This window comes from Galeopterus variegatus, unplaced genomic scaffold, assembly GCF_000696425.1.
Source record: "Galeopterus variegatus unplaced genomic scaffold, G_variegatus-3.0.2 Scaffold4914, whole genome shotgun sequence".
NCBI lineage: Eukaryota > Metazoa > Chordata > Mammalia > Dermoptera > Cynocephalidae > Galeopterus > Galeopterus variegatus.
The window spans coordinates 19,861-45,265 of record NW_007731025.1 but is presented as its reverse complement, the minus strand read 5'-3'; the positions used below and the strand labels follow the sequence as shown (position 1 = coordinate 45,265).

At 43.5% G+C, this 25,405-nt stretch overlaps 1 protein-coding gene across 1 annotated transcript in view; it reads right to left on the bottom strand.

The window, feature by feature from the left end:
* Positions 1 to 23,923: 23,923 nt before the first annotated feature.
* Positions 23,924 to 25,405, bottom strand: part of LOC103604015 (tenascin-like) — a gene marked incomplete at its 5' end in the record, with an annotated part of 19,271 nt that continues 17,789 nt past the window's right edge. The window contains one exon of the mRNA XM_008588597.1: positions 23,924 to 24,658. Within this exon, the coding sequence (XP_008586819.1) occupies positions 24,548 to 24,658 (111 nt within the window). The remainder of the gene's footprint in view (positions 24,659 to 25,405) is intronic.

The window sequence follows — 25,405 nt, the reverse complement described above, 5'->3', positions numbered from 1 at the left end:
AATAATATGTGAGTTGATGGATATGTTAATCTGCTTCACTCTAGTAACCATTTTATTATTTATATGTATCCCCTAAAGTCATGTTTAAACCTCAAATATACACAATAAAATTTATTAAAAAAAATTGACAGAGCTGTAAGTAGAGCCATGGAGGCACTGCCTCTCTTTTTTAAACTTTTTATTTTGAGATAATTGTAGAGTCACATGCTGTTGTAAGAAATAATACATAGAGATCTTAAAGATCCAGTGTAGTACAGGGTTTACCACTTTCCCCCAATGGCAACATCTTGCAAAATGACAGTACAATAGATGACAGGATACTGGCATCGGTACAGTCAAGATGCAGAACATTTTTATAGATGTGTCTTCTGGTGTTGCCCTTTTCCAGTTCTGTGCCCCTTCCGTCCCTGACTCCTGGCAACCACTAATCTATTCTCCATTTTTATAATTTTGTTATTTAAAAAATGTCACATAAATGAAATCATACAGTATGTAACCTTTTGAGATTGGCTTTTTCTCACTCAGCTTAATTCCCTGGAGATTCCTACAAGATTGCTCCTTTTTATTGCTGAGTAATATTCCATGATATGGACATAACACAGTATGTTTAACCATTTACCTGTTGAAAGGCATGAGGGTAGCTTCCAGTTTTGGGCTTCTGTGAATAAAGCTGCCGTGGACAGTCATGTACAGGTTTTTGTGTGACCTAAGTCTTCATTTCTCTGGGATAAATTCCTAAGAGTGCAATTGCTAAGAGTTGTATGGGAGTTGCATGTTACAAGAAACTGCCATGATGTATTCCAGAGTGTCTGTACTGTTTTACACCTGCACTAGCAATGTGTGAGTGACACAGTTTCTCTGCATCTTCACCAACATTTGATTTATTCCACGAGTTGTATGGGAGTTGCATGTTACAAGAAACTGCCATGATGTATTCCAGAGTGTCTGTACTGTTTTACACCTTCACTAGCAATGTGTGAGTGACACAGTTTCTCTGCATCTTCACCAACATTTGATTTATTCCACTGATTTTTATATTAGTTATATTGATAGGAATGTAATTATAGCTCATGGTGGTTTTAATTTGCATTTCCCTAATGGCTAATGGTGTTGAGCATCTTTCCATGTGCTTAATTGTCATTTGTATATCTTCTTTGTTGAAATACATTTTTGATTTTCTCTGAATTCTCTTCCATTTTTCCCCAATATCTTTTTCCAAAAAAATAAAATTTTTGTTGGGCTAATTGTAGAATCACATGAAATTATATCAAAAAATAGAGATCAATAATAAAAAGATAAGTAGTTCAATTAAAATGTGAGCAAAGGGTTTGAAAAGACATTTCTCCAAAGAAAATATACAAATGGACAAATACATCAAATGGCACCTGAAAAGATGCTGAACCTCATTAGACATCAGGGAAATGCAAATTGAAACCATAAGGAAATACCCCTTCACACCCATTAGAATGGTTATAATAAACAAGACAGGTAATAATAAGTGTTGATGATATAGAGAAATTGCAACCCTTATACAGTACTGGTAGAGATGTAAAATGGTGCAGCTGTTTTGGTAAACAGTGTGGCAGTTTATAAAAAGGTTAAACATAGAGTTACCACATGATTCAGCAATTCCACTCCTAGGTATATACTTAAGAGAAATTAAAACATACGTCCACACAAAAACTTGGACATGAATATTCATAGTAGCGTTATCCCTAGTAGCCAGAAAATGGAAAAACACAAATGTCCATCAAATGATGAATCAACAACAACAACAAAAAGAGGTATATCCATACAGTGGACTATTATCCAGCAATAAAAAGAAATAAAGTATTGATACATGCTACAATACATGCTACAATAAATGTTAAGTGAAAGAAGTCAGTCATAAGGACCACATATTTTATGATTCCAGTTATATGAAATGTCCAAAATAAGCAAATCTGTAGAGACAGAAAGTAGGTTAGTGGTTGCCTAGGGCTTGGAGGATGGAGGCACTGGGGGGGTAATGGCTAAGGGCTGTGGGGCTTCTTTCTGAGATAATGAAAAAGTTCTAAAATTGATTGTGGTGGTGTGTATACAACTCTGTGGGTATAGTAAAAGCCATTGAATTGTATACTCTAAGTGGGTGAATTGTCTGGTATGTGAATTGTATGTCAAAAAAACCCCTGTTTTAAAAAAAGAAAGAATAGGGAGAGAATTTGTGGACCCTTTACTCGGTTTCCCCCAAAGGTAGTATTTTGGCAAACAACAGCACAATAGGAAATTGAGGCCAGAATACTGAAATACTGAGACTGATACAATCCATTGATCTTTTTTAGATTTCCACATTTTACTTGTCCTTCTTTCTCTCTCTGTCTCCCTCTCCCTGGGGTTGTGTGTATCTGTGTGCATGTGTGTGTTTAGTTCTTTACATTTTGCCACATGTACAGGTCTGCGTATCCACTGCCATCGTCAAGCTACTGTACAAAATACTGACTGTTTGAAAGCTCTGCTCACCTTCGATTCTGTCTAAAGCTGCACTCCAGAGACCTTCGGTTTTTCCCTGTTGCTAATAATCAGACCAAAGCAGCGCCCCTCGTGACTCCTAACCTTCCCACCAGGCAGAGCACCCTTGTCATTGTTATCAAAGGGCAGAAAGCACAGAGGGACACGCACAGCCACCCACACAGGAGGGACAAAAGGTCGGGATTGCAGGCACCATTCATCTAGATTCTAGAATCACCCACACTTCTGAAGGAGTAGGAAATGAACTTACTAGAGGGAGAAACATGAATTCTGGAAGGGGACACGCCCCCGTGTCTCCACACCCCGCTTTCTCCTCCCACCAATTTCGGAAGTGATTTCTGTATCTCCCAGGCCCGGTAGCTGAGTTGTCAGCGCTTTCGGAGATCCGGTATTTATCGGGTTGCCACTAGCAAACACCCTCAGGGAGAGGACCAGCTATGATTCATCTGTACTAATCCCTGTGTTTTCATCAGCCCTGCTTCTGTTCAGGGACAGCCCCGCTCGCTCTTCCACATCATCATCACTTTGGTTTCTCTCAAAATATTTGCTCAGAAAAAGCCCAGAGTTTGGCCTCGGTTCACTTTGGGCTTCCAGGGGAATTTCCCATCCTCCTTGGACTCCATGGGTAAAGTTGTTTGCATGTTTGCTCCTACCCATCAGGGCAGAGGTAAAGCTGACTCCAGCACAGATGCCTTTTGGATCAAAGACAATCTCAGGATCACATAATTTGGGGCAAGAGATGTGGGAAGGAGTAGCTGTCGTTACTCTGTGATCCCAATGCCCCCAAATCACCCATCCTGTCATAGCTGACTATATTCTAGTCCCAACTTTACCCTCTGCCATCTAAAACTTATCTGGTGCACATGCACCCCATATGGCCCCAACTGTGGCTCCTCAACTCTGACTTCATAACCCCCTCTCCCCAAAACCCTCAACCCCCAACACTAGTGATCACAATTAAACTTAGCATCGTCACTTGTAAAATCACCAAAAATGAGTACTAATTCTAATGATAATAGTAGTATCTATAATTAATTGAGTACTTACTATGCATCAGGCAGTATGCCAAGCCTTTTATAAGCGTGATTTCACTGAATTCCCACAACTTTGTGAAACAAATAGAAGCTCAGAGATATTAAAAGCCTTTTCCAAGAGCACATAGTGTAATGGTGGTGCAAATTTGTAATAATAAGTTTAAAGTTTTCCTCTTTGATCAGGGTTTCCTGGCAGCTTCTGCCTCCTTCAAGCTCATTATCCCAGAGAATGAGTACTTGACCTCCTTAGTCAGACCATAGCCTTGCAAACTGGCTTTTACAGAGAAGAAAAGAATTTGCTAAATTCCTTTATTTCCCATTTATCGTATCAAAGACTAAGCATAGAGGACTCAGCATATACTTCTGTACACCACTAATACTCGAGCATGAGGTTGGCTCTGTGTGTATCAGTCTGGGTTCTCCAGAGGAACAGAATCAATAGGATATTGAGACAGGTAGAGAGAGAGAGAGAGAGAGGGAGAGAGGGAGACAGTGAGAGGTAGAGAGAGAGAGAGAGAGAGAGAGAGAGAGAGAGAGAGAGAGAGAGATTTTAAGGAACTGGCTTACATGATTGTAGAGGCTCGCAAGTTCCAAATCTGCAGGTTGAGCTGGCAGGCTGGAGACCCAGGGAAGAACCGATGGTGCAGTTCAAGTCTGAAGGCATCCGCTGGTAGAATCCCCACTTCTTCAGGGGAGGTCAGTCTTTTTCTTAAGGCCTTCAACTGATTGGACGAGGCCCACCCACATTATGGAGGGTAATCTGCTTTACTCAAAGTGTACTGATTTAAATGTTAATGTCACCCTAAAAATACCTCCACAGCCACATCCAGACATATTTGACTAAATACCTGGGTACTATGGCCTAGTTGACATATGAAATTAACCATCACACCAGCCTTGGGTTTTATGAAAAGGAGAAGGCGAAGACAGAAGAAGGAAAGGCAATCAAACCATCCCATGTTCCAGTTTGTCACTGCCTGGACATTGGACCAAGATAAGGAAGTGCTCTAGATAAATAAAAACCCAGAGCCAAGGGAGGTTCTTGCTTTTACTCTGCTTGGGGAGCTGCCAGATAGAGCCACTTCACAGGATGCTGTGCTAGTGTCAGGATGCTGAGCAGCGTCATGCCTGGCAGGCCAAGGGAGGCTTCGGGGTTTAGCCTCTCAAACTGCTCTTGTTCCTGTGTTCTGTGGACGGGACCTAGAAGCAGCTGGGTGCTGGGGTGAGATGTTCGTTAGAGGGTGTCACCACAGCAGGGCTAAAGGTGTTCAAAGAGAAGGCTGTGGAGACAACAAACCATCTGGGCTGAGGCTGAATGGATTCAAAGCCAGGATTCAGAAAGGTCTGGAAGTAGTGGGGCCGACTTAGCCAGGGGACTCCTGGACTTTGCCCAAGGAGATAGAGAAAGAGAGAGATTCAGCAGACTTGAAGACTTCAGTAGCAAGCACTAGCTGGGCACTCTGAAGTTAAGTAGCTCTAGGGTGTTACTTCTGACACCACCATCCAATAGGTTTTGTGCCTCAGGGCCCCCATGTTTCCACCACACCCAAGTGCCATCTTGGAGAGGAGTTGGGTGTGGCAAGCAGAAAAGCATCATTTTCAAGATTGCACTGTTTTTCTTCTTCTAGAGAGACTGAGATGTTTCTAAAGGGTCCATTTAAAATTATTGGCTCAAACTAAGTATGAATTATCTAGAATGTAAAGTCCACATATTATCTGCTAACAGGTATGAAGAACTAGATTCACTAGATGAGGCGATGCATACCAGAGTTGAAATGTGATTGTATTTGTGACCTTGTTACATTAGTAAGTGGTGAAGCCAGGGGTTTGCAAACTAGGTCTTTGTAACTTCAAATCAAACTTCCGTGCTGTTTCCCAGACAGTGTCAACATGATTAAGTGAAACTTTCCATGATCTTCCACACCTGGCTAACTCCTACAAGCCTCAATCCCACCCTCTGGCCATGATCCTCTAAGATTTACCCTAAGGTCAACTTAGGCTAACAGATGAAGGACACTTTCATCCCTTCCTTCTGCAACCCATTGCTGTACTTTCATTACTTTTATTTGAGAAATTAAAAAAATGTAGAACGATGTAAAGAGTAATATCACACATATGCCACTATCCAAATTAACAAATGCTAAGATTTTATCATATTTGCCTCTAAACTTTTTAAACATCAGCAAAACATTGCAGATGGAATTATTATTCCCTTTGGCTATTATCCCTGGACCTATTTCCCTCCAACCTCCCTTAGAAGCAACTAGGTTCATGAGTTTGATGTGGATTCTTTCAGGTCGTTTAAAAAATACTTTCAGACACACAAGTGCACACATCCATGAAAAATACAAAATATTTTGTGTGTAAATTTTTCATTCAATCTTAGCTTTTCAGATTACATGTTAATGATTCTGGTTATTCATCTGCTACATTTTATTTGCTCCCTTACTGATGGACATTAATGTTTTTCTGATTTTCTAATCGATAGCCAGAATGGCAGGGGGCATCTCTGTACATGCGTACATGGACACTTGTGTATATCTGTCTGTGGAAGTGCTGGCTTTCTCACGTGGGTGTGAGGTAGTTATCACACCAGAGGGTGTATAATTTGTGAATGTGCTTGTCTCTTCACCTAGACACTGAGTTGCTTGAGATCAGGGACTGTGTTTTATTCATCTCTGTATTGCCAGTGCCTGACCCATGATGTTGAGATAAATGAATAAATACATGAATGAATGAAATGCCTCCATCTCTCCCTCTGATTTCCCAATCCAGCTTCGTCCCTCACACTAGCATGATGAGAGAGGAGGGAGTTCCCTGCCATAAGTTATTGCATGAGTTACTCAATCATCTCATTGAATTACTGCAACCTTCTGAGATATACCTACCACTTGACAAATGATAAAACTGATGCTTAGAAAGGAGAGGTGAAGTCCCTTCATCACACAGCCAGCCAGGAGTAAGGTGAGAACTGAACCCAGGTCTGCCCAGATCCAGAGCCTATGGCCTCTCCACTCTCTTCTGTTACTTCTTAAACCGTGGGATTTATTCAAGGGAGACAGTCTGATCTTTTGCCTTTATAAACACAATATTAGCTTTATCAAGTCTTTCCCCTTCGATAGAATCTTCTTTTCCCCCTCAGAGTCTGGGGAAATCACCTTTATTAATTATCCCACAGCTTTGACTAATTAACCCACATTCTTCTCTCTTGTGCTTTGAGTCTACATGTTAGAATCCTAAAATGCTAGCAGGATGCTTTGATATCAGTGAGACCAACCTGTTAATTTTAAGAGGTTGAGCTGAGGAAACGTGCTCAAGGTGACATGGTGTATTCGAAGCCAAGCTAAGGTCAGTACCAGGTCTCCTGTGACTGGGGCTGGTGCACTACAATCTGTCTTTTGTATTATTTGATGGGGCTGGCTCTCCTCCAACAGGGAGGAGAGCTTGGCAATGTACGGCTTTGCCTTCTCACTGATTTTAGGGGCAATGAGGAAGAGTACTGGGAAGGACTAGATCAGGAATGAACATCACAGAAACCAAGGAATGTGCCATTAGTGAAGTCTAGCTGGAAGATGCTGGGTGGAAGCTCCAAAGGTTGCTGGATTTGCTGGACTGAGGTCAGAGGCAAAGCAGACCTGATTGCAGAGGAGCTATATTAGTCAGGGAAGGCTAACCGCTGTAACAGATAGCTCTGGAAGCTCACCGGCATTATGCTGTAAAAATCTCTCATTCATGCACATCACCGTCCAGTGCTACTGCTGGATTTGATCTCTGCTTTGTGCAGTAGTTCAGGGAGTCAGGCTCTTTCCATCTTTGGACTCTTCCCTCTCCAACACCCACAGCCTGAAGAGTCAGTGCTGAAGGGGAATAGGGAGCCCCTGGTGATTCAGGGTGAGTCAGGTACAGAGCTTGGACTAGAGCGAGCATTCCTGGTTCCATGTCCAGCATCTGGCATTTCTACCACACTGTCCTCCCTCTCAGCATCTCTGTTCCCCAGTTTGCTCCTCTCTGAAATGGGAATCATGCAGCCTGCTCTACCTTCAGGGTGAGTCAGGTACAGAGCTTGGACTAGAGCGAGCATTCCTGGTTCCATGTCCAGCATCTGGCATTTCTACCACACTGTCCTCCCTGTCAGCATCTCTGTTCCCCAGTTTGCTCCTCTCTGAAATGGGAATCATGCAGCCTGCTCTACCCACTCTCAGGACTGTTAATTCAGGCACAGGAATGTCTATTGTGAATGGGTGGGTGCCCTACAGATATAGGGGTGTCTGTGGTTTCTTTTCTGTATGAGGAGGCAAGCATCCTGCCCACCCTGACTTGGAGTCCTCTCTCTTCTGGCGCTGGAAGTAGATGAAAGATCTGAGAAGCATTCCTTATTAATGCAAGGACAGCTGTAATGTGACCGGTAAGGACACAGTCACCTGTTGTGAGTCTGTGGCACAGGGAACCCCCCCCCCAAAGGATGCTGGTGAGTCCATGTTGGGTGTGCATTTTGACACTGACAACCAGTTCCTGCCTCTCTCAGTCCCTCTCACCTGAAGCCATCAGGCTTACATCTTCAGGGTCAATCACTGACCTTGAACTGTGGCTGCAGCACCATTAGACCCTGGCAGTAGGCCAGAGCATGGGATTTGGAATCCAGAAACTCTGGTTCAAATCTTGGTTTTATTGCTTAATGGTGTAACTTTCCTCATCTATGAAATGGGGAGAATAACTTATAAGGTTGTTTTGAGGTCTAAATGAACTCATTATGAAAACCGCTTAGCAGACTGATTGTAAATAGGCAGCACTCAGGAAAGCTGTGGTTATTTTCATGCTATATCCAATGTGCTAGAGATGAGTTCTGGGCACTTGCAAAATGGTTGAGTCAGACCTTCATCTTGTGGCTTCCCTGTCAGCCCTATTTCTATGAGCAGCCTTCTGGTTCAGTGTCCCTTCCCTGCTGGTCCCAACTTCTGCCCTGAACCTTAGCTAGCTTAGCTGAGGCCTAAAGACTCTATCTCGCCCTGGGGAGGCCAGTTCCCATGCCCCAGCCCCCACTTCTCCTGTACCCTCACTGCTGCCTAAAGACCTGTCTGCTGGATTCCCAGGCTGGGCCCCAGCATCCTGACTACCCAGGCTCTGAGGACTGAAATGCAAATCTTTTCCAGGGGCTGTTTACTGTTTAGCCCATATTAACCTCACTGATTTGGTCTCCTACAGTGTCCTGATTCTCATTATGTTCCAACCACAATGATCTTCTGCTTCAGCTTATCAGGCCTACAGCAGAGCCTGAGACAAGGGCTTTGAAGGTGGTCCCAGGACAGAGGGTAAGACAGAGAAGAAGGAAAAGCCAATATGTGCTATGCTGTTCAGTCTTTTCCTGTTCTGGGCCACCATGGCTCAGTCCCAGTGGGGCCTCTCTGAGAAGACATATTGAACACACCTCTGAATTGTCCTGCTGCAGAACAAGAGCCTGGGACATTCACCTACTGCTTCCTCCCCTCATTTTTGAGGGTCCTCCAGGAATATTCCACTTTGAAAATGTTCCTGTCTCAGATCTGAGTGGGCTTCCCCAACTCTGGAGAAATCTCTGAGGCAGAGAAGTAGGAAAGACTTAGAAGCACATGCTTGAAGGAGAACCTGCCCACTGCACCTGCCTCAATTCAGAGATGATGTGGACACAGAAAGTGTCTGCAGAAGCCAATTTATTTAGCAAGATGTTTCCCATTGTAGGCCTTTTGCATGAACTGTGTACAGGATCACACCAGAGGTCTAGGTTCATATGTCACCTTTTCAGAGAAGGCTTTCTTGGCATACTTTCTGAAGGCACCTATCTGTGCGTACTCTATCCCATCCTAATTTTATTCCCATGATACTTCTCTGGCAGGCTGGCCAGTGTGGCTTAAAACCCACCAGCCCATGAGTGTGTCCAGGTCTTGGGATAGGTTTAAACAAGATCTACACCAGATGTGGGCTGGGGTCATTACAGACGAAGAGGATCAGGTGCCCATGATGGCCTGGGAAGCAGAGACAGAAGAAGTACCAAGGCTTCACCTGGTTATTAGGTGCTGGGGTGGAAGATGTCAGGAGGTGAGGGAGGAAACTCTACAGTCAGAGTCATGAGCCTGAAGCCAGGGGAGCACTTAGCAGAGTGACCAGACAGCAGGAAATGGGACTCAGGGGAGACCAGACAGGCCCAGGGTTATTTCTGCAGGCTATGTCAGGCTGGCAAGAGTCTGTCTTGGGAAGAGACAAGGTGTATCTTCTGTGGGCCACTCTGTGTCTGGGTTTCACTTCCAGTGTGGCCACACAAATGATGCCATTGAAAGTTGGGAAAAGTGACCACTTCCATACACATCTCCAAGAAAATGTGTCTCTTTGGTGACAATTCATTCTGAAACTCTGAAGGCAATGAGAATCTAGGACCTGGAAATTGGCTCTGTTTGAAGTTCTGGCTCAAAGTACAATAGCTTCTGCGGACACTTTGGTGCAGCTTTCTATGGCCCCTGGAATTCTGGAGACACTGGACTGCAGAACAGCAGGGCAGTACCTTCCCTCGACTATAGCTTTCCAGCTGCAGATGAGAGAGCCATTTCTCCTTCAGACCAGCTCAGCAGGGCCAGTTCAGCTGAATGCAGTGTGAGTTACCCTCCAGACTGTGGTCAGGAGCTGAGGCTGCAGGCTTCCCCTTACAATGGCCTCATGATTCCTGTCTCAATTCTCCATGCTGTAGGAGAAAAACATTTCCATTCTGCAGGAGGAGTCTGCAGAATGATGTGCCTGGCTTGTAGGCAGAGAAGACATCAGGGTATATGTCCTTTCACCTTACAGATTTTTTTTCTCCTTCAAATAGAGTTGCAACAATAAATAACCTCCTGGCTTTCATTGTTGCTGCTCTCAGGCTCTGCAGTTCCTGATGGTGGAGCTTTAGTGATGGAGAGAAGATGGAATTCACTCCTTCTCATTAGCATCGGTGTCTGAGCTGTGTGGGCTGACTCCCTGGCCACTATTAGCAGTGCATCAATTATGTTCACAGCTGTCTTCAAAGTTCCCAGATGATGGGGCTCTAAAGTAAAGTGGTCCACTTAAACTCCAATTACATTAAGTGGAGCACGTCCTCAATGGTGTTTTGAAGTAGCTTAATCTTTCTGTGCCTCAGTTTCCTCCTCTGTACAATGGAGATTATTATACTACTTACCTCATAAAATTTTTGTGAGGATTAAATGCGTTTTTACATGGGAAACACTTATAACGATGCTTGGTATTATCAGGAATTGTTAAAAATGTTTGATATTATTTTCTCACATCATCAGTTATTTAAAGATGGTGAATGTGTGGCAAGTTGAGTGACTTTTTCAAAGTGGGAATTTGTGTGCAATTTCATGTTTTTAATATTCTTCTATCTTACCTTTTTGCAGAAGGATTTGCAGAGGAATTAAAGCAAAATTGTGCCATTGGGATGAAAGAGAGAACAGAGATCAATGGAAGGAACTAGAAGGGACAGATTAGGTCACAGACCTGAGCCACGGTGATCGGACTAAGTGACCAGTGATTTTGTCCTTACTTCCCTTGCAGATGAGGAATCTAGGGAATATGTTGAATGACGTATATTTTACTTCTTGATCCCAGCATCAAATATACATTCATTTGCAGAAATAAACTCTTTGAGGGTGGGGAGGGGGAACCCGACACAGTAGGAGGATCCTATGTGGTTCCCTTAGGTATCAATTACTTTTAGTGCAGTTTATTGTGTCTATATGTTCATCTTTACTATGAAAGGCTGTTAAATGTGTGAACCTTATACGCTCCTCTGGAAGATCTGGGTACTCTGCTTTCCAGAACTCAAATCCAAAATAGAAGTCATAGTATAAATGAAAGACAGATACAAGTGTTAGCTGCCTCTCACAGTTATCAGAGATATGCTTAAATTTTATTCTTGCTTCCCTCCCTCTGCCCCAAACTCCTCAATAAAGTAGCTACATGACCCAAGGCTCTTGACCTAACCTGTCTGGGCTTCCTCCTAAATTAACTGAGAGCTTTCATATTAGTTCTACTGATCAGCCAGTCAAATGGTTATTGATGATTTACTTTGGGTGAAGGATGCTTATAGTGAGTGAAGGGTACTATTATCTGAGCACCAGATACATGCCAGACACTATCCAGGACACTTCATACAATTACATTTTTTTTTTTTGCAATCGTATGAGGTAGCTATTATTATTTCTGATTTATAGATAAAAAAAATTTAAGTCCACAGATGTAAGTTATGTAACTTGATCAGGGTTACATGGCTAGTTCTGTAGCAGAGCCAGGACTTGAAACCATCAACCGACTGATTCATTCATTGATTTTGCATATTGCTTTCTTCCTTGCCAGATACTGCTGATACAAAGAATGTTAAGAAATGACTCTTGCCTCCAACACGACCTCAGTCTGGTCAGGGAGGCAATTTCCTGACTTCATGCCCAGGAGTCTTGTTATATCCAATCTCAAGCCTTAGTACTGAAAACATGTATTACATGAGGTACATCAAGCCATTTAAATTCCATTTGGGGATTAAGTGGGGGGAAAAAAAGGATTAAGTGGTGACAGAGGTTGGGAGCTGAATGATAGCGTCATATCTCTTTTTACACTAAAGTTCTCCTTTATGGAAAGTGAGGTTTTGAGCAAGACTTTTATAACTTCCTAAGTGAAATTTAGACAGGCTCACCTAAAAGTGAAATCTGGCCTAGAGCAATCTCTTGCAGGAATTATCCTAACCCAGGAGGCAGTGAGATTCTCCTGCAATAGATTGAGGCTGGGGCTGCAGATTTCTTTTCCAGTAAGGAGCTTGCTTCAGATAAGCTAATTAAACTCAGAATTTATAGAAGGTTTAGGGTTTTGTCAACTTGTAAACGTGTATCCTCCCCAGCATGTTCCTTGTGGGGAGGGCTCTGCCTGTGCAGTCAACACTTCTGTTTTTATTCGTCCTCCTGTCTCTCCAAAGGACCACCTTCTTCTTATAAATAACATCTGTGTTTCCTGGTGTCTTAACCCTGTCATGGCTGCCTTTCCATTTGCTGCATTTGAGACAAAGGCTAAAAGCCTGGAGCAGAAACATTCTTGACCACCTTGTATGCAAAACTAACTGAACCAGAGGCACAGAATAAGTGCATTTTAGGGATGAAGGGTACATTATTATAGCACTTTATTTGATGTCTGAACCACCACCAAGACCTAAGATTCTTCCAGTATCAGGTGCTCACTGCTTCTATGACAGCCTGTTCCTTCTTTGGATGACTTTGGTCCTTCAACGTGCTTTTCTTATTTGAGTGCAGCTCGTTATCCTGTAGATTTCACCATGGGATCCTAGTCCTTCCCTCTGTCACCCATCAGAAAAAGACTGCTCTCTCCTCTCTGTGATAGACCTTCAGAGATTTTATGATGAAGATCATGTCCCTTCTAATTATTCTGTTTTTCTCTTTCTAAAGACGTGGCATTTCTAGTCTTCTCACTATCTTGGTCGTCTAACTATGCTTATGACAAATCTATTAATAAGAAATCTATTAACTGAGTGCAAATCTCTTTCCTACTGGGCCTACTTGTGACCTCTGAATCCTTCCCAATAACTTCCAGACAGTTATTATTAACTGATTTCTGAATAAAGAAATCTTAATCGTGCAACTACTAGGCTCCAGCACTGTGCATTGGGGATGCAGTGCTGAACACAGAACAATCCTTGCCCACCTGGAATTTGTAGCTTGCTCTGGAGCTGACCCAGAGTTGCACTGAGTTGAAGACTCTATACTACCATTGAATTGGGCTTTTGGGTGGAGACACCTTTCCAAACCTGACTCTGACGCTCACTTGAAGGGTGTGCAGGCGGAATGTAGGCTACTGTCTCTCTCTCTGAACCCCCTTTCACACACCTGGGACCTGCTCTGCTCTCTCCTCTGCTAGCTTCTTAGAAATCCTTGGTTGCAGGGAAGTATATTCACTGAAAGCTGAATGCTTTGAAACACAGGCCTTTATTGGAGAAACTTTTTTTTCCCCATTTACTGGTTTATTATGAAGGATACAACTCAGGAACAGCCAAATGGAAGAGAGGCACAGAGTTAGGGATGGGGGAGGAAGTGCACAGAGCTTCTGGGCCCTCTCTGGGGCTCCACCTTCTCCGTACCTTGGTACCTGGAGAAACTCTTGAGCACACAACCAAGTGAATCCAGTTTAGTGATGCTCCTATTCTATCCTAGGAATATAGGAAATTCTCTCTTTCTTTCTCCCTGCGTCATCTTAGTAATATTTTAAAATTAATGGTGGCAAATAAAAGGCTTGAGAGGTCACTTAATTTTGCCTGCTCTTTCACTGATCCTTGAGAAATGATTGTTCTTGGTATGGCTGGGTGGAGGGACCTCTGTCCAAAATTAGAAGAATGCTCTCCAAGAGACCAAGTGTACAAAAAGTCTCTGAAGAAGTTATTCTGGTTGGACATACAACATGCTCTGTCTTTGAACTGACTAACCCTTATGGTATGTTTTTTCTCTAAATATCCTGCTGGATCTCTCTGTTGTAAGACAGTCTCAGCCCATCAGCCCATCTCTCTGTAGGAGAGGCTGTCTTGGGGGGTTCTCGATAGAGCAATTCCTTTGCTATTTCTTGAAATCAATCACACTCTTTGGTTTCTACCTGTTGAGGTGATGATGTGGGTGAGCAGGAACTGAATTCGAATCCACATTGATTACATAGCAGTTTCGGGAAAATCACTTCCTCTCTGAGTTTGTTTCAGCTGTAAAGTGACCTGGGAATACAGTTGGCACTCAGCAAATTGAATAGACAGTAAGGTGAAGCTAATGGGGACTGTTCAACTCTCCTCCAAGGTCTGGACATATGTTAGGTCAACACGTAATGATGGAGAAATGTCAGGGCAGGCTGTGTTCTAGGTGCTGGAGACACAGTTGGGGGAAACACATACAAACTGCCAGTTGTTATGAAACTTGATGTCTAGAAAGCATGCACATAAATAAGTAAACCAGCAGTGGGTCAGGTGGAAATGTGTGCTATGGAGAAAAATAACGAAGAGTACTGGGGATGGGCAGGGTGTGTGTGTGTCTGTGTGCGCACACATGTGTTTTTGCATATGTGTGTTTGTGTAGGATGGTGAGCGAAGGTCTCACTGAGCAGATGACATGGGGAGACTCCTGAAGGAAGTGAGGAAGTGAGTTCCGTGTGTCGGGGGAGAGAGCATTCCAGGTGAAGGGCTTGCGGTGGAGAACGCTTGCTGGGTTGGAAGGACAGCAGGGCGGCTGGCATGCCAAGTGCATCATGCAAGGGGCTTGGGCCTTGAAGGCCACTGGAGCATCTCAGGCCTTCCTCTGAACTAGAAGGCACGTGTTGGAGGGTTCTAGGAGTGGAGTGGTATGACATGACTCCGGCTGGCATGCCAAGTGCATCATGCAAGGGGCTTGGGCCTTGAAGGCCACTGGAGCATCTCAGGCTTTCCTCTGAACTAGAAGGCACGTGTTGGAGGGTTCTAGGAGTGGAGTGGTATGACATGACTCAGTGTTTCCAGAGGATCACTTACAGATATCTGGGGTATAGAAGGGCTCTGGGAGGCAGGGCATTGACTTTGTTCTCAATGTTGCCCAAGCCGCTCAGGATAATCCCCAGGGACTGCCATCTAAACCAGGCATTAGAGATGAAAGTAAGGCAATAGTGACAGCATTGGGAATGAGTCCACGTCTTTAGATACTCTGTGCTGGTAAATTAAGCTGTAAGGAAGGAGAATAGAAGTCTTGTTGCTGAGGGTTCAGGGATAAGCCAAAAGAACAAGCCCAGAACAATTGAAAATGTTTGAGCTGAGCCTTCACAATCGACAAGAATGGATTAGTAAATAAAAGTAAGTTAGTCACGGGACGTCAACACGATGGAGCCCTTAAGTGTGTTGGAGAAGGGTGGTGGTCCTTGCCAAGTGGTCCTTGCTGAATCTGAATGGAGACTGGATATGCGGGCCAGAAACACTTCCTCCCTGTCTCCCGTTTCTGTCCCCAACCCCAGTACACTTGCAAGAGGCGATAGACAGGAGGGTTTTTAGTTGTTGACAGGAGGTTTTGTGCAGCAGATGATGGGGAAGCAAGGACAGAAGAGCCGGCCCAGCATGTTCCCTGCTGACCGCTGGGCAGAGTTTGAGCCCATTATGGAGACAAAAATTAGAGTGAAGGTGAAGAAATTGTTTTTCCAAAGGCGTCTGTGAGCCTGGGAACCGGGTGGCGTTAGCCCCACTCACAGTGTATCCCCAAGGGGCGTCTGCATTTGGTGTGTCCTGCAGCCGGGCGGAGGCTGCCATCTGCTGGTTCATGTAAGGATTTTACCCAGATGCTCAGCTCGCCCTTTCTCAATTTTAGGAAAAGAAACCTATGTCGGTAGCATTTTCTCCAGGCCAAGCACTATTTTCTTTTTCAGATTATCACAAATTCTTATCAGGGTGGGTATTCTTCATTCTCATTTTAGTGGCTACTCAGAAAAATTAAGTGACTAGACCAAGATGACTCAGTAATTGGAAAACTTGGGATTCAAGCTTAGCTCTCACTACTTTAATGATTATTTAATGATGATTACTTTAAAGAAGTTATGATCACATTGGCTTTGCAAACTGTAAACTGTAATAAGGGAACCAGTAAATGTTAGGTGTCCAGAGTGTCCTGAATGGAAAAATGGGTAAATGAATAAATATGCAGATGGAGGATGCTCAAGACACTGCGGCCTAAAAGATCAAAAGACCTAGGTTTGAGTCCCAGCTCCTTGCAAACTGTAAACTGTAATAAGGGAACCAGTAAATGTTAGGTGTCCAGAGTGTCCTGAATGGAAAAATGGGTAAATGAATAAATATGCAGCTGGAGGATGCTCAAGACACTGCGGCCTAAAAGATCAAAAGACCTAGGTTTGAGTCCCAGCTCCGGCACTTAGAGGCTGGGTTAATTTAGGGAAAGTCATTTTACTACTGTGAGACCCAATTTCTTAACCCGCAGCAGCAAATGTGCTGGGCAAATGTGGTAGCTACTTATTTTGAATGTCTGTGTTTTTCCTGTAAAATATTGAAATCTGTTTTCCAATCCTGGTGGGATTGGAGGGATTCTCAAGAGGGCCTTTTCCTGCTTTCTTCCCCGAGTTTTTAATTCATTTGAGAGGCTCACTGGGAAGGGAGGCAGAGGAGGGGAGTGAGCCCTCTGCTGGCCATTACTATACCGCTTCCGTCCAGACCCCCACAGCGTGCATGGACTGAGCACTCCAGTACTCCACGCACCAAGGCTGGGGGACACAGGTAGAGGGGACAAATGCCTTTCTAGTGAGGGAGTGAGCTTTTTAAAGAGTGACACTGATTATGCCAGTCCTGGCCTGAACACCTTCAGCAACTCTGAGCTGCACTCAGAGCACACCAAGCCTCTGAGGAAATGCCCTAATGCCACCCTCACCTCTGCGCTCTGCCCCCTCCCCCTCCCCGTGCCTTTGCCCTTCGCATTCAGCCACGGGTCTCATCTTGGCATCACCACCAGCACTCATTGTGGCCACAGTCAACTTGAGGGAGCCTCTCTGCTTTCACCACCCACACTAACAAAGTTCTGAGGTGCTCCAGGACCCTGCAGACTCCCAGCTCCTGGAGTTAATGGGGTCTGGACTCCAACTCCCCCCATCCCTAACTACTAGGCTGGCCTAATTGGAACTGACACCTATGTCCAGGAAAAATCCCCTGTAGGAATCAAGGGCAGCTCAGGAATGGGGGTGGGGACATGGAGATGCCCTCTAGGGCCCTGAGTCCTATGGGTTTTACTTTCTAAACATCTCAGAACTGTAGGCTTCATCTCCATAACACCACACTTAGCAAAGTGCCATCACTTTTCACCTGGACTCCTGCAGTAGCCTTCTCACGGGTCTCCTCCCATCTTGCACCTCCCAGCTAAAATCCAAAACTGCAACAAAAAGATGATTAAAAAAAACCCCCAGATATGATCATAATACTCTCCTGCTTAGTAGCTTTCCATTTCCTTAGTAGCTTTCCACTGCGTTTAAGAAAAAGATCAAAATCCTTATTCTGGACCAGAAAGACCTGCTTCCTTTACCTGGTTAACTCCTACTCATCTTTAGATGTGATCTGGGTTCAAATGCCCCTTTCTCAGGGAAGCCTCCCCCATCAGGGCCCCCGTTAGATGTCCTCATAACTTCTAGTACCTGCTGCCAAAGCACTGCCTCAGTTCGTAATCATATACCTGCTTGTCTCATTGTCACGTGGCCGTGGCCACCTCTCCCTGGCATGGAGACTGCATGAAGGCAGGGACTGTGGTTACTTAGTTCACTTAGTAACTAAGTGAACTAGGGCTTACAGGGAAGGAGTTGCTCAATACTGATTTTAAAGAAAAAGAGAAATGAGAATCTTGGGAGAAGAGGATCAATCAGCACAGTCCACAAGGAGGCCCTGGATTCTCTGGGGTTGGGCAAGGACTGGTGAGAACAGCTTGGGTAGGGCAAGCTGAGAAGCTGTCCCAGAGGACAGCTGTGCAGGGAGATGTTTGGCAGCATTCAGGTCCCAGGAGGCTCAGTGAGGAGTGACCTGCAGTGTTTCGCCCCTTTCGGAGGACAGACAGCCATGCTATATTGGATAAGGAGCAGGCTGCCTGGGATCTTTAAATGAGGGAAATTATCATTACTTTGATGCAACAAAAATGTATCGAATACTTTTTCTGTCCCTCCTTTGAGTCTTTCTCAACAAGGCCTGCACCACCTCACCACCCTTTAATATTGCAGTATGCCCCCTGCTCTGGCACCCTGCCCCCTTATTCCATTCCTCTTTATCCTTTTCCCTATGGAACTTATTACTTTCTAATATACCGTTTAATTGGCTCGTATTATGTTCATTGTTCCTAGTTAAAGTTACATGATGAAAGGGATATTTTTCGCTTTTTTTCACGGATGAATTCTTTCCACATGGGAGGTGCTCAGCATGCATTTGTTAAATGAATAACGTGCTGTTCTTGATTTAGTGTGGTTTGTTGAAATGAATAAGATATCCTGACTGCAAAGAACTTGGATTTTGGAGTCAGGCAACCTGGCCTGATTAAATCTTGGTCTGACACCAGCTGTGTGATCCTGGGCACGTCACCTGATCCCACCGAGGCTTAGTTTCCTATGACAAAGAGAATAGTTTTATCTGTCTTACAGGTTACTGTGATGGTCAAATGATTTCAAATATTTAAAGTGGCAAACACACAAGAGAGAGAAATAAATCCCACCGAGGCTTAGTTTCCTATGACAAAGAGAATAGTTTTATCTGTCTTACAGGTGACTGTGATGGTCAAATGATTTCAAATATTTAAAGTGGCAAACACACAAGAGAGAGAAATAAAGAGCACCCAGACTGGAAAAGATGAAGTCAAATTGTCCCTGTTTGCAGATGAAATGATCGTATGTATTGAAAAGCCTGAAGACTTTATAAAAAAAAAACTCTTAGAGTTGATAAACAATTTCAGTAAAGTTGCAGGATACAAAGTCAACACACAAAAATCAGTAGCATTTTTATACTTCAACAATGAACTAGCAGAAAAAGAAATCAAGAAAGCTAGCCCGTTTACAATAGTCAACAAAAAATAAAGTACCTAGAAATCAGTTTAACCTAGGGGATGAAAGATAATTCATTTACAATAGTCAACAAAAAAATAAAATACCTAGAAATCAGTTTAACCAAGGAGGTGAAAGATAATACAACAAGAACTACAAATCACTGTTGAAAGAAATTAAAGAGGACACAAAAAGATGGAAAGACATTTCATGCTCTTAGATTGGAAAAATTGACATTGTGAAAATATTCATACTACCCAAAGTGATCTACAGATTCAGTGCAATCCCCATCAAAATACAATGGCATTCCTTACAGAAATAGAAAAAAAAACCCCTAACATTCATATGGAACAATGAAAGACCCCAAATAGCCAAAATAATCATGAGCAAAAATAAATAAATAAATAAAGCCAGAGGCTTAACACTGCCTGACTTCAAATTATACTATGCAGCTATAGTAAACAAAACAGCATGGTATTGGCATAAAAACAGACATTTGGACTAATGGAACAGAATAGGGAACACAGAAATCAACCCACATACTTACAGCCAACTGATCTTTGACAAAGGCACCAAGAACATATATTGGGGAAAAGACTGCCTCTTCAATAAATGGTGCTGGGAAAACTAGACATCCATATGTAGAAGAATGAAACTAGACACATACCCATACCCCTCACCATATACCAAAATCAACTCAAAATGGATTAAAGACTTAAATATAAGACCTGAAACTATAAAATTTCTAAAAGAGAACATAGGGGAAACACGTCAGGAAGTAGGACTGGGCAGACTTTATGAATATGACCCCCAAAGTACAGGCAACAAAAGGAAAAATAAACAAATGGGATTGTATCAAACTAAAAACTTTCTGCACAGCAAAAGAAACACTTAACAGAATGAAAAGACAACCTACAGAGTAGGAGAAAATGTTTGCAAACTATGCATCTGACAAAGGATTAATATCCAAAATATACAAGGAACTCAAACAACTTAACAGTAAATGAACAAATAATCAAATTAAAAAATGGACAAAGGAGCTGGATAGGCATTTCTCAAAGGAAGATATACAAATGGCCAATAGACACATAAAAAACTGCTCAACATCACTCAGCATCAGGGAAATGCAAATCAAAACCACACTGAGATCTCATCTTACCCCAGTTAGACTGGTTATTATCAAAAAGACAGAAAATAACAAAAGTTGGTGATGACTTAGAGATGCAGAACCCTCCTATACTGTTGGTGGGACTGTAAATTAGTGCAGCCCTTATAGAAAACGGTATGGAGGTTCCTCAAACAACTACAGATAGAACTTCCATATGATCCAGCAACTCCACTGCTGGGTATATACTCAGAGGAATGAAAACCATCATGTTGAAGGAATACCTGCACTCCCATGTTTACTGCAGCTCTATTTACAATAGCCAAGAGTTAGAACCAATTTAAATGTCCATTGTCAGACAATTGGATAAGGAAAATGTGGTATATATGCACCATGGAATACTCTTCTGCCATAAAAAGGAATGAAATACTGCCATTTGCAGCAACATGGATGAACTTAGAGAAAATTATGTTAAGTGAAATAGTTCAGGCATAGAGAGAGAAATACTGCATATTCTCATTCATAAGTTGGAACTGAAGAAAGAAAGAAAGAAAGAAAAATCACAATGATATGTTGAACTTGCAAAAGGAGAGAACAGAACTGAGGTTACCGGAGGTGGGAAAGGGGGAGGTGGAGGGGAGGTAAGGGAAGAATTGGTAAAGGGCCACAGAAAATGATTACATTGTATAATATTGAGTATACTGATTATCCTGATTTGAGCATCACATATTGCACATAGGTATTGATATTCAACTCTGCACCCAAAGATATGTACAATCAACTGTTTCAATAAAGTAAAATAAAGTGCCAAACATAGTGCTGGGTCTACAGAAGAGTCAATAAATGTGAGGTGCTTATGTCTAGGGGAGGAGAGTATCAGACAAGGTATTTGGCTGTGAGCATCAGACATCATATGGGACTACCTAAGCAGAAAAGGAATCTTCTGGAAAGATATCAGGAAGGTTATAAATTGGAGCTTGAAATATGAAGTTTGAAAAAGTAGGCACAGAAAACTCTCAGGAACCAAAAGAGGACAGTAGCAGGAATCATCAGCTGGAATGCCTTTGTTACTGCTGGAAACAGCAATCACCATTAGAGAAAGAACTGCTGTGTCCTGCCATGGATGCTGGTCTCAGAGCCCACTAACAGATGGCCCCATTGCTAGATCCTATGGGGAGGCCAGTTTTACAGGCCCTTTGTTTTGCATTGTGGCTCAAGGTTAAAAGTCCCTCTGTGGGTATCCAGTTGGCAAAGCCCAAGTTGTGTGCCCACGCCCTGGCTACCAGGGGGAGGAGGAAAGACTATTATCTCCTGTGACTTCCATGGCAGGAGGAAGGGTCCTCACCCAGGGGGAAATTCTCCCAAACTAGAAAGGAGTTTGGATGCTGGAAGTCGTTAACTGACCAATGGCTGCTACAGGGAGAGAGGAATGGGGTAGAAATATCGATGGATAAGGCAAGCGGGCAGCTGCAACAATGGAACCGAGTGCCCAGGTATTCCTGAGAGTGGGTGAGCATCTTAGATTCCCTGAGAAAAGTTGAAGCAGAAGGACTATTTCCAAAGGTGAGGGCAGGGTGTAGGAGAGTCACAAAGGCTGGCACTGTTCCCCTAGTCTAGCAGCAGCTGGGGTGCAGTGAACGTCTGTTGGCCAGAAGGGGCAATTGGGGAGAGCAGTGATCTGAAAGAGAGAGTTGTATGGGGGGCGTCAATCAACAGTCGCTGTGACTCTCTTATGAGGGAGACCGTCAGCCCACAGCGATGCTGTAGACATGGAGCTGGAAAATAAGTACCCTGACTCCCCTTACCCTCGGACTCCTGCCTTCCGTGTTCTGTGGATACTTTCCATCTTGATACCCAACTGGAAGCCAGAGGGCATTGATATAATTCATGCCGTGTGACCTCAAAGGTACAGGGCAGGGAGGAGAGAGAACAGCAGATGGGGGAGGAAGCCAGGGAAGACCAAACACCTTGGAAATTAATTCCGATGGAGACATTTTGACTGTCTCATGAAAGCAGGGTGGGGCCTGGACCTTAAGAGGAGAGTGGAATTCTAAGATACCTTTCAAGATGGGAGAGGTTGCCTGAACAAAGCCACCCAGTCAGAGGCTGGAGGTCATGCTTGAGAAATGGTGAGGTCACACTTGAGACCAGAGCACTTTCAAACTGACTGTGAAGGCTTTTAATGCCATAGCCTCAGGCCCTTCTGCCTACCTGGTCCCCACTGGGAGCATCTACAACCTTCCCAAGGTGGTGATTAAGGGCTTTTTTTTGATGTGGCTTCTTTGCCAGTCAGGAATGGATCCTTGTGTGGCTTCTGGGGAATACCTTAACAGCTTGTTTTGGAGAGAGGGGTAGGGTTTGGGCTTAGAGACTCCCAAGTCAGCAGCCAGCAGAGTTAAGCCACCCACTGAAGGCTTGGTTGTAACAGTTGTTGTTTGTTTGGGTTTATGCAGCCAGGAGAGTGTTGCTATGGCTGGATTGCAGGCAACAGGTCTTATGATCTGGAACAGCAAATTGTGTATATAACATGACGGCATTTATTAAAGCAAGATAAACTCAGCAGCAAAGGATTCGGCTGGAGCCATAAATTCCTCTGATCTTGCTTCTGAGCCATCACATTCCATTTGAATGAGGCCTGTCAGCCCAAAGGCTTTCTTTAAATAAGTCAATTTGCTGAAAATCCCTAAGAAAAAGAAGTGGGAATTGCCTCCCCTTTGTTTTAAAAAGAGAATGCAATGCCATGCCTGCGCTGACTCAGTGTATTTGCTGAGGACTAACAGGCCTGCTGGGCTGGGCACTGAGGTCCTCATTACTAGATGCCTCAGGCTGAGGCTGGGGAAACTGGGCTCTCTTCCTTTTAGGGAGCTTTGGAGTTGGGAGGAATGAGATATTTCTAACAGATATTCTTTCTAGCTCTAAGAATTCAGAATTGCAGGAGCCTGGTGAGGGATCAGTTGAACTTGCCCACATCCCCCATTTGTCAACCTGCACTCTCTCACCAGGGCACACTATTCCTCCGGGAAGGAGAGATTTTCCCCAGGGCCCTGGGAGAGAGCAGGAACATTGTAGCCAGAAGTCCTGGGTTTAAATCCAAGTTCTATTATTTATTGGGTAAGTAGCCACATCCAAGTCATTGTATTCCTGTGAGCCCCAGTGTACCCCGTATGAAGTGGTGGTAGTGATAGCTGACATTTATTAGCACTGAATATATGTCAGGCACCATGCTAAGGGACATGATTTATTCTTCACAGACATGCTATGAAGTAAGAAGTGTGAGTACCCTCACTTTACAGATGAGGAAATAGAGGCACAGAGAGGTTAGGGAACTTGGGAATGGTGAAGTCAAGATCTGAACTCAGGCAGTCTGCTCTGGAGATTTTAACCCTGTCTTGTTAACAATCCTCTCAGCTATACAATAGAATTTCCAGGAGGTGACAGTAGAAAATGGGTATAAAAGCATTTTTTAAAACCGTAAACTATTAGTGTATTGAAAATGCTGAGCAAGAAGCTGAATCTTAAGTTGTAAACTTTCTGACCTTGTTCAACCTTGTTCAAAAAAGTGTTTTTCCTCCTCTCTATTTCATCTTCCCCTTCCACTCGAGCACATCCCCTCTCTTTACCTCTCCTTTCCAGCATTCTTCCTCTGTTCAAATACGTTGGCTTTGGTGGAATTTGGACTCAATGATGAAAAGCAAAATAACAGCCAAACTCAAAAGTACTTGTGCTTTTATTAAAAAAAAAAATACAATCAGGTACTGTCCAGATGTGTTTTGGAAAGGAAGATCTCTTTAAAAATCTTTAGTTTTCATCATCAATTATTATTATTATATTAATAATATTAATCATATCCTTAAAACTGAAACAGTATTGCTTTTCTGGTTTCTGTTGTATGAAATGTAAAAAATAAAAAGGGACGGCTTCCAATGACACATTTAATCTTTACGAACAAAAATAATGATAATTAATTATACAGCTTTGTGTAAAATATGGCAGGTTCTAAAACAAACTACCTCTGTACAGCCTACCCCCTCTCCCATTCCCAGAGCCACTCAAGAGAAGAGAAAACCACTGTGACGCTGTCACTGGAAGATTTTTGCTGACTCACTCAACGAACAGAAACCTGCTGGAGACTGATGTCTTTGGCGCGAAGGACGTAATGACAGAGTAGATGAGGCCCTTGTGTTGCTGCTGGCCCCAGTAAGCCATGGTCAACCTTGACACCTGCCAAATGCCCAGGTGTGCACTGATGGTTAGGCTGGTTGCACTGATCCTTTGGTAAAATCCTTTCCTTTCTCTGGGCCTTACTCCTTTTTCACCCAGTTGTCCCTGGAGTTTATGCCCGTTTACGCCTGCCTTCGAGATTTCGGAAGTTGCTGGGTCTCAGCTTCATCTCAGCGAACTGGATCGAATGTTCATGGCCCTTCCAGTGGAACCAGTTAACGCCCTGTAAGAAAGAGAAGGCTCCAGGTTGGTTTCCATTAGGCGAGGTGTTCACTCTCATTACTATCTGCTTGTTCCAACAAAACAAGTTCTGTTTTCAACTTGACCTTTTGGTACATCACAGCTGTCTCTTGCCTATTTCTCTGTGGTGAAAATTTTCAAGGGCGCTGGCTGAGTATGAACCAATTTTTCACCTTAGTCAGAAGCCACCTGAATTTGCACTGAGATTTGGCCTGCTGTCTTGAAACAAAATGGTGGCTGATGAACTTGCCATCCTTAGGCATAGATTCTGAAGGAATTCAGGTTGTGATTGGACGCTACAGGACTGAGCAGCTCTAGGCAGGGTGTGTGTTTATAATTTATCGACTTTTTGTGGAGTATTTTAATAGGGGTTTGGTATAGAACAGTAGAAATAACAGAGGTGGAACACAAGTTTTGCGACCTGACATACAAGGTTAAACATGAGTGCTCTCGCTTGAGAAATAAATGGTCTTGAACAAGTTAGCAAATCCTTCTGGGCCTCAGTTTCACTACCTTTTTTTTTCTTTCTTAAGATCTGATAATGCCAACCTTGAAAGATGCTCTAAAGATTACATGAGTTTGTAAAGAAGCTATCACAAGGCTGTGCACATCATAGGTGCATGGTAAATACTACTTCCCCAATCTCAAGTTGCGAGAAATATCTTTTTTTTTTTTTTTTCCTTTTTTCGTGTCCAGCAATGGATCGCAACCCTCAGTGTCGCGCCCGTAC